The sequence below is a fragment of the Lytechinus variegatus genome, chromosome 2, assembly GCF_018143015.1.
Source record: "Lytechinus variegatus isolate NC3 chromosome 2, Lvar_3.0, whole genome shotgun sequence".
NCBI classification, from domain to species: Eukaryota; Metazoa; Echinodermata; class Echinoidea; order Temnopleuroida; family Toxopneustidae; genus Lytechinus; species Lytechinus variegatus.
The window spans coordinates 59,151,946-59,162,505 of record NC_054741.1 but is presented as its reverse complement, the minus strand read 5'-3'; the positions used below and the strand labels follow the sequence as shown (position 1 = coordinate 59,162,505).

The 10,560-nt window shown below is 39.7% G+C and overlaps 1 protein-coding gene across 1 annotated transcript; it reads left to right on the top strand.

The window, feature by feature from the left end:
- Positions 1 to 2,698: 2,698 nt before the first annotated feature.
- On the top strand, positions 2,699 to 6,727 carry LOC121406888 (uncharacterized protein K02A2.6-like). The gene has a single exon (XM_041597760.1). It carries the CDS (start codon positions 2,699 to 2,701, stop codon positions 6,725 to 6,727), a length of 4,029 nt encoding a protein of 1,342 aa, XP_041453694.1.
- Positions 6,728 to 10,560: the final 3,833 nt, after the last annotated feature.

Below are 10,560 nucleotides of genomic sequence, written 5' to 3'. Positions count from 1 at the left end.
ACACATTTTATGTATTTCAGACACCATTCCCATAACATTAACCCACCGATTCACATTAACATTGACGGCACCCCCCTTGAACAGAAAAACCAATCTAAATTTTTAGGTATAATTATGGATGAATTTTTGACTTGGAATCAACACATTCACCATGTTACGATGTCCGTTTCCAAAAGTATCGGAATAATTTCTAAGTTAAAATTCACTCTTCCTGACAAAACTTTATTCTTATTATACAATTCATTAGTCCTCCCTTATATAACATATTGTAATATCGTTTGGGCAAATTGTGGTTCTTTTAAACTAAACTCCATCTTTAAACTACAAAAAAAGCAATCCGTATGTGCACAGGGTCACATTACTTGGCTCATTCTGACCCATTGTTTCATAAACTTAAAACCTTAAAAATCTTTGATATAAATACGATTCAAGTAGCTATCTTTATGTTCAAATACTTTAATAATCAACTTCCTCCGTCCTTTAATAATATGTTTAGGTTTAACAGGTCTGTTCATTCCTACCCAACCCGCACATCAGGAAACCTTCATCTCACCAACCCTAAGTTATTAATAACTCATAAATCAATTCGACATTATGGTCCCGATATTTGGAACAACTTTCCAAACAACGTTAAGTCATGTTCAACATTATACTCATTTAAAGCCACTATTAAAAGAAAAACCATTGAATCATATGCATCCCCCTCTTCAAGTTAATTATTCAACTACCCTTTACTGCACCCGCACCTGCACCTGCATTGCACCCACTTGATCAATGAAAGAAATTTATGTACCATTTTACGAGGCCGCCATCATTTTCAAGCTTAACCGCTCACGATGGCGGTCTCCTGCATTCGTTTAAACTGTTATTTTATTTTCATTGAATATTGCTACTTTTTGATATTAATTTTTCATTGCTTTGTTATGACTATTTCTTAACTTGTTTTGTAAAACTTAATTGTATCACCTAGATGATATGTTGAATATTTATGCTGAGTGCAGAAATAAATTCAAATCAATTCAAATCTTTTTTAAGCTTGGATGTTATAGCATTAATATCTTTAATAGACACATATATTACCACATCATCAGCGTAAATATTACATGTACAATTCTTTAAACAATCTCACGTATGAAAATTAGAAAAAAGGGAAGGACCTAAAATACTACCTTGAGGAATTCCTATAGATATATTTTTTGTTTTGGATTGTTTACCTTGAGAAAAAACTGCTTGTTTTCTGTCTGAGAGAAAACTTTGAAACCAAAGGAGTTCAGTGTCAGAAATGCCATAATTATTAAGTTTACAAAGTAACAATTCATGGTCAATACAATAAAAATATCAAGGAAACATGCACCAACTTTCTCTTTTTCATTAAAAGATTCGTACCAATCAATAATTCTATGTAAGCAAGTATTAGTTGAGTGATTTGGCAAGAAGGCATATTGGTCAATATTTATGAGATCTTTTGTCTGTAAATAAGATAAAAATTGGGGTTGAACTTCCTTTTCCACTAATTTAGCAATATGACATTCAACGGAAATTGGCCTATAATTAGAAATATCATTGGTGTCACCTTTACCCTGATAAAATATCTGAGGTATTCATACCTGACTTAACTATGTGCATTTTGTTTCAGGCTTTGGTGAACTTAATTTCCATAATATGACTTAAGACCGTGTCTATTAGTGACATACACTATTTCCATGGGTTTCCTCAATAACTGCATGTCTTCATTAAAGTCTAAATGGCACGACATTTCCAGTAAAATGCATGGTCTCAATTAATGTTAAACCTGAAACAAGAAATATAGAGTATGATTTTGTATTGAGTGATACTAAAGTGTCACATTTTTGGAAGTACCCATGGGATAGACATTAATAAATTCTACTCCACTTTATTTTTTCATCTTACTTCCGGGTTGACAAAAAGTTAATGTACATTATAATATTTCGTAACAGAATTTCCTCTCTACTTTTTTTTCATCTTGCTAAGTACGAGCAATTCTTAAGGTGTGTAAGATATACCTACACTTCAAATTATACAAGAATAGTTCAATTCACTGACCTTTGTCTTTATCCGTTAATTCCAGAAGTTAATTTCGTTCTAAAGGCAATGTTATTGGTCTCAGTCCTCCCCCGTGTCCACAGTGTTGTGCACTTATTACAATATGATTCAATCATCGTGAACGAATTTTACATTATTTACCATGCAGTCTATTCAAGTGACGGGGAAATTCCACCGAGCATTGTATTGTGTTCATACACACACATTTCATTCTTCATCAAGTCATCCTCTCATTCTGTCATTCTATCATGTTATTCATCTACACCCTCATGCTTCATTATCTCAACTGCTGTTATACCTCCGTTCACAGGATCACCTTCATCCCTGTCTCCATCCTCCAGACTTGTTATGTAAACATTGACCATACCCTAAACCACATCATGAACAACTCCTTGTTCTCTCCATCTGGTTTATACTTCCTTATCAATATCATCCTGCCCCACAGAGAATATCATGTTATGTACAGTGTATAATATATATAGTGGACTAGTAGAAATAAAGTCAGTCTTGATTGTAACACCAACGAATTCAGTCATGCTCAGTTATTTATCGAGTACTGTGTGTATCTAAGTTAGACTACACATATACAAAATTGGCGACGAGGTGAAGTTTCTTTTTCGAACCAGCAGCAGACATGGCTCAGCGTCTCGATGTCCCTCCGCCCCATCCTTTCTCGATGTCATCATCGAGGTCGTCATCCGCTTGGTCAAAATGGATGAGGAGTTTTTCCTATTACATAGGAGCAGCAGGCATCACACAGGCTGCACAGAAGAAATCTCTTCTTCTGCATATCGCAGGACCAGACGTCCAGGAACTTTTTGACACTTTAACAGTCGGCAGCCCAACTGACGAGCAGAATGAATACGATGTTGCTCTCGCTGCCCTCACCAGCTACTTCGCTCCAGCAGCCAACATTGCGTTTGAACGACATCTGTTTCGGCAGGCCAACCAAGGACAAGATGAATCGGTAGATGATTTTTGTACCCGCCTCAAAGGCCTCGCCTCATCATGTAGTTTTGATAACCGGGATGAGCATGTCCGAGATCAATTTGTGGACAAGTGTGCGTCGTCAAGTCTTCGACGACGACTGTTAAGAGAACGAGATTTGACACTGACAACCCTTCTCGACATCGCCCGAGCAAGCGAAGCAGCTGCCAGCCAAGCTGATGAGATGGAGGGGAAATTGGCCCACGAATACGCATCAAAAGTGACTGCAAATCCGGGACGATCTCGTGGTGAGCGTCGACCACGTGGACCACCGCGTGGACCGCCACCGCCGAGAACGTCGCCGGGAGGTGAACTCTGTGGAAACTGTGGCAGAACAGGACACAGATCAAGGGACTCTGATTGTCCAGCCAGAGGGCAAACGTGTAACAAGTGCAGGAAAGTAGGACATTTTGGACGGGTATGTCGAAGTTCTAAGTTTCGTCAACCTCGCACTCGCAGCACCCCTGTTCATACTGTTAACGACGAGGATCGTCATTCAGAGGGACCAAATGATCGCCTTACTGACGAGGAATGTAATTTTGAGGTTCACACAGCGCAAACTGTTCTTACTCGCACGGATATAGATATTGGAGGACACAATATACCCATGATCATTGACTCTGGAGCTTCTGTCAATATCGTCGACAGCACGGTTTGGGACTGGATGAGAGGCCGAGATCGCCGACTTCGGTTTACCCCCAGTCACAGGAAAATTTTCGGATATGGCTCCAAGCAACAGCTCCCCGTTCTCGGAGAGTTCACGAGCAAGATGACATCGGTGGACACAAAGAAATCGACACATGCAAAGATCGTCATCGTTGACGGCAACGGTGGCTGTCTACTTAGTCGAGAGACATCAATCACTCTCGGGCTCCTGACAATACACCCTGATTTGAATAATATCAAGAGCCAGACTCCAACACAGGACACTTACAGGCAAGATATTATCACTAAATATCCTGCAGTATTCAACGGATTTGGTAAGCTAGTCGATTACCAGGTCCATGTCCAAGTCGACCACGAAGTGAAACCAGTAGCCCAGCCTCCAAGGCGCATTCCTTTTCACCTCAGGAAAAAGGTCGAAGGAAAGATCGAAGAGCTTCTTGACAAGGACATAATTGAACCGATTTCAGGCCCGACATCGTGGGCGAGCCCGCTCGTCGTCGTCCCCAAGAGCAACGGAGAAGTACGTGTGTGCGTTGATATGCGACGAGCAAACACAGCAGTAGTGCGAGAAAGGCACCCCATTCCTACTCTAGAAGAAACTCTAGAAGCCCTCAATGGAGCAGCAGTTTTCAGCAAGCTCGACCTGAAGTGGGGATATCACCAGGTCGAACTCGACGACGAGTCTCGAGATATCACCACCTTTGTTACACATAAAGGATTGATGAGATACAAACGCCTGATATTTGGATTGTCTTCAGCATCCGAGATATATCAGTATGCCATTCAACAAGCCCTCAGTGGATTGGAGGGAGTGAGGAATATTTCTGACGACATCATCGTCTTTGGAAAGGACGACAAGGAGCATGACCACCGCCTTCATGCAGTAATCAAGCGTCTGCAAGAAAAGAATCTCACACTGAATGCTGAGAAGTGTGTATTTCGCACGCCAAGTTTGACATTCTTCGGGTTCAAAATTTCACGAGACGGGGTCTCAGCCGAAGATGCGAAAGTGAACGCGATTAGGCAAGCGAAGACGCCATCGAATGTGCAGGAAGTTCGTTCATTCTTAGGATTGGTCAACTATTGTGCTCGTTTGATTGAAAATCTCGCTTCTATCGCAGAACCACTTCGCGAGCTCACTCGTGGAGATACACAATGGAAGTGGGAGACACGACATCAGCGATCATTCGACGAACTTCGCAATGCTCTCACTAGCGACAAGGTAATCGCACACTTTGTCACCGGAGCGGATACCCAACTACGTGTCGACGCCAGCCCAGTGGGGCTGGGTGCCATCTTGACGCAGACAGTCAATGGTATCACACGCCCAGTAGCCTATGCCAGCCGCACCCTCTCAGACGTAGAACGTAGATACAGCCAGACAGAAAAGGAAGCGTTGGCAGTTGTATGGGGTTGTGAGCGATTTCACATGTACCTCATCGGCACCGAGTTCGATCTCCTAACCGACCACAAACCGCTCCAGTTTATGTACTCCCCGACAGGCAAGCCGCCTGCCAGAGTGGAAAGATGGGTTCTTCGTATGCAGCCCTACAAATACAGAATAAAGCATGTACCAGGAAAAGGTAATCCTGCTGACCCGTTGTCTCGACTCCCCGTGGTCAATGCACCTAATCGTGAACGTGACATCGCAGAGGATTACATTGACGCTATTTTGTCATATGCAGTACCCCGGGCAATGACTCGTAGCGAAATCGCAAACGCGACATCCAATGATACTGAACTTCAACGCGTTATGGCAAGCATTCGTTCGAACTCTTGGTCGAAAGACGACATGATGTCGACCTTCTACAAAGTGAGACATGAGCTCTCAGTGAAACGTGGTGTACTTTTACGTGACCACCGTGTAGTCATACCGCGATCGCTTCGACAACGCACAATGAATATCGCACATGAGGCTCACAAAGGCATAGTGCGATTGAAACAAGCACTCCGAACAAAGGTGTGGTGGCCCCACATCGATGATGATGCAGAAAACGCGGTCCGACATTGCCCCGCTTGTCAAGTTGAATCAGCTCCGCCGAGAAAAGAGACAATATGCCCTACAGAAATGCCAAAACAGCCATGGCATACTTTACACATTGATTTATGTGGTCCACTTCCGAACGGAAAATCTCTCTTGGTGGTCGTCGACAACGCCTCCAGATGGCCTGAGGTAGAAATCATCACTTCGACGACAACCGAATCCATCATTAACCGCCTACGACGCATTTTCGCTACTCATGGTGTCCCCAACACCATCGTTAGTGACAATGGTCCGCAGTTCGTGTCCGCGGAATTCAAAGAATACTTGCGCGACAACGGTATCGACCATCGACGCGTGGCACCGTACCACCCGCAAGCGAACGCGACAGTAGAGCGATTTAATGCGACGGTTCTTCGTGCTCTCCGACGAGCTCGACAAGAAGGAAGAGAATTGAACGAAGCCCTACAGTCATTTCTACTCGTATATCGAACCACCCCACATGCCGCTACAAAAGCGACCCCAGCTCGCCTTCTGTGTAATCGCGAATTTCGCACCAAGATGCCATCGGTGTCGAAATCGAAAATGAGCAAGGAGTTCAGAAAAGCGAGAAAGGCTGATTCTGCCTACAAAAACAAAATGAGCGATGCTGATAAAGCTAAGTCTAAGAGGAATACATCAGCAATTAACATAGGAGATCAGGTGATTATACTAAGGCCCAGACCTAATAAAATGGCCCCAAGATATGATCCACGACCGTGGAAAGTTGTCAAAATCAAAGGAAATTGTGTCGAAATCACCCGGAATAATCAATCAACGATGCGGCACTTGTCTAAAGTGAAGCGCTACCATGGACACGACGAACATCTACGCGATAACGACGTCGGTAGTGATATCGAGGATGATCACGTGCCTCCTCAATCGCATCTTAACGACAACAGCTCTTCAACCGCACCCCGCCGGTCAACGAGAGAGCGAAGGGAACCCAGTCGTCTTAATTACTATGGCAGAGGGAACCCCCTAGTTTGAAATACAAACTGCTATCGATCGTGAGTAAACAAAACTTCGATAACTCTAATTCCATTCGCACATTGCATTGAACAGTTCAACAATTTGCAATTACAAATTTGGATCTTTATATCTAATACTGAACTCGAACTCTCAGACTCTCAATATTTTCAGAACTCGATTTAACTTAAAAACTACAGTTTTGTTTACCATGAATGTTTATATGTAAATAAGTTTCTATTTGTTTTCCATGTGATTTTCGAATCTTTTATCTTTCAGATTCAGTCCTCTTTCGATTTTCTCTATCTTTCCGCTTCTGCTCATACCACCTATTTGTACAAAAGTTATTTTGATCAGTTATTCAGTTTGTTTTCCTATCCTTCTACATCCTGATGTACTTTTTCTAATCTATCCGCATATTTCTTGGAAATTTGTGTATTAGTAGATCTTTTGATGTTTTGTTTATATTATATTAATGGTTTTCTATGATACGCTGGATGAGAGGCTTTATTTCATAAAGTTGACCCCCAGGTTTTATGTTCGATATGTATATCGCTTTGTAAAAAAAAAAGGAAAAAAGAAAGGTAAAATTTGTTGAGCTAAATCGTTGTATTAACAAATTACTTCTGAAACCCCAGAGGTACAATACGGAACAAAAAAAAACACCAAAAGTTCTCATGTGATTTATTCAAGTAGATTGGCAAATGCTATGCATGTTTGAAAATTTGATAGCTGCAAGGATAACAAGCAGAAATTCATATATGAAATATACAGGTTAAAGAAAGATTCATTTATGATAATGATGATTATGAGTTTATACTTTTGTGAACTGAGATCCAGTGATCGCATAGTGAGGATCTTATGATGATACAACCATGATACAAGTTTCATTCCAAACAAGGGAGGGATATTGTGTTCATACACACACATTTCATTCTTCATCAAGTCATCCTCTCATTCTGTCATTCTATCATGTTATTCATCTACACCCTCATGCTTCATTATCTCAACTGCTGTTATACCTCCGTTCACAGGATCACCTTCATCCCTGTCTCCATCCTCCAGACTTGTTATGTAAACATTGACCATACCCTATTAACCACATCATGAACAACTCCTTGTTCTCTCCATCTGGTTTATACTTCCTTATCAATATCATCCTGCCCCACAGAGAATATCATGTTATGTACAGTGTATAATATATATAGTGGACTAGTAGAAATAAAGTCAGTCTTGATTGTAACACCAACGAATTCAGTCATGCTCAGTTATTTATCGAGTACTGTGTGTATCTAAGTTAGACTACACATATACAAAACATTGAAATATCAAATAATTATAATACCAATAACCATGACGATGGTGGTATTCTGTGCCTCTATACGATCGCATGGCTTTAGATATAAATTTTTCACATAACCTCATGACTTTGTTTCAAATGAGACTTGGGGGTGTTGCAAGAAAATTTTTGCAATCAATTGTAAATATTCTGTTGTCATTTTACACTTGATAAATCAATCTTAACTGTAGCAAGTCAGATTACACTGCTTGTTTCAAGAAGCAGATTAGACATCAATCGCAAATTTGTTTTCAATCTAAAAACTTGATCGATTTAGGGACTGAAAATAGACTTGCAATTGATCGCAAGTTTCTTGCAACACCCCTTTGGAATTAAAAAAAGAGCAAATGGTTATAATGAAAGAAACTAAACCTTCATCGTATGATAGCAATTCATCAACATTTTGTCTTTACAACTTTCCACGATTTTGTTTGGCTGAAAAAACATCATTTCTAAGGTAGCTGTTGAATAGAAATAGGACTTGTGGGATAAAACGTCCTTCAAACCCTATGAAACACTTCAATAATAATAATAATAATAATACGATGCTTGTATAGCGTATATCAGAGAGAGGATTAAAGCTATTTGTAGACTGTCTCAATCATAGAATCGCTTATTACAAATAAGTTTTAAGGTGACTTTTGAATGCAGAGGATGTAGATGCCTCTTTAATGGAAGAAGGGATGATATTCGGTATACGATCGGATAGCTATACAGTAGCAGATCATAGCTTCTCACGTAGGCCTTTATACAGATCCGAAGACTGAGGATCATACGATAAAATGCCCCCCCCCCCCCTCCAACCAGAAACAAACACTCTAATGATTTTTAAAATTAAAACTTTCGTATTTTCGGCATAGGAAGATAACGAGAGGCAGCTTGAAATAGGTCGCATACATTCGTAATTCCTAAGGTTCGTTATTCCGAAGGTTCGGATATTCCGAAGGTTCGTCATTCCGAAGGTTCGTAAGTCTGAAAACAAAATGAGGTTCGTAATTCCGAAGGTTCGTTAGCCCGAAAACAAAGCGAGGTTCGTAATGCCGAAGGTTCGTTAATCCGAAAACGAAATGAGGTTCGTAATTCCGAAGGTTCTTTAGTCCGAAAACAAAGCGAGGTTCGTAATGCCGAAGGTTCGTTAATCCGAAAACGAAATGAAAGGAATGCAAAAAGCAACTAATGTCTCGGGTGTCGCATTGCAAAAAGAGCATAATGCATTGGTTTTCTTTCCTATTTCTGTGCGCCATTCATTTGTATGTATTAAGTTATTTAAAATGTTATAGTGTGTGATTCGAAGTCTGGTGTCAATAGTTATTCGCAATGGAAGAGTAAACAATTTGAAAGTCTGTTGCCTATCGATGTTGTAAAGTTGATTAAAGCGAGTAGACACCTTGGAGGTTTGGGATTTATTTATATTCAAAAAGTGCGATAAAATTGCTTAGTCGATGTCGATAAAGAGTATCTTAATAATTGAATATTAATTTTACATTTACTCACATCATCACTCAAAGACATGGTGTCTTTGGACAGTATTTTTATCTTAGTAATTATAAATCTTGATTGAATTGGAAAGTTGTCCGACTCCACTACAACTTGAAAGTAATATTCAAGACTTTTCAAATGTACAATCTGGTCCTTTGTGTTTATTCCAAACTGCAATTCTGGGGGGGGGACAAATGAATTATATTTGATAAAAAGTATGATTTTAATGAGAATTCTGTTGCATTTTTATTTAAAATTTATATCATTTTCACTGATTGAAAACTTTTAGCTACTAATTCTGTTTGATAGTGAAATATCTAACATTGTTTGATCAATACCTAAGAGTTCTTTCTAGTTGATTTCTTTCCAAAGAGGAACCCCTTTTTTAACCCCCCCCCCCCGCCTCTCAACTCGTGTTTCTTAATCCAATTTTTCTCTCTATCCCCTCCCTCCCTCTCTCTCTCTATCATGTCCCACCCTCTTGCTTTCTATATACCCCCCTTCTTTATTTATTTATTTATTTCTCCTTTCTTTCTTTTCTTTCTTTCTTTCTTTCTTTCTCTTTCTTTCTTTCTCTCTTTCTCTCTTTCTCTCTCCGTCACCCTTATTAGTTATTTAACTCTTGAACTAACAAAAGACGAGAGCGAAATTCTCGTATAATAATCATCATGACCTTTATTATGTATCTTCTCAAAGAATTAGACTTATGTTTCTGACTACGCAAATAGCATTTACATAATTATGTAGTGTGCAAGGTATATCTAGATCTTATTGAAAGATGGAAGAGAGAAAGAGACAAAGTGATAGAGAGAGAGGGGGGGGCAGGGGAAAGAAAACTAGTAGGAATACTTAGGAATGTTCAGTAAATGACACAAATGCATACTTAAATTTCTTTTGAGTAATCAAATTTTCAGGTGCATGAGTTACTCTAATTTTCATTTTTTTTTAACAAGACAATATTCTTAACTAATTAATTTCTAGAAAGTGATACAAATATTTTAAAGATAAATGCAGTACTCTAAAACACTCATTTTGA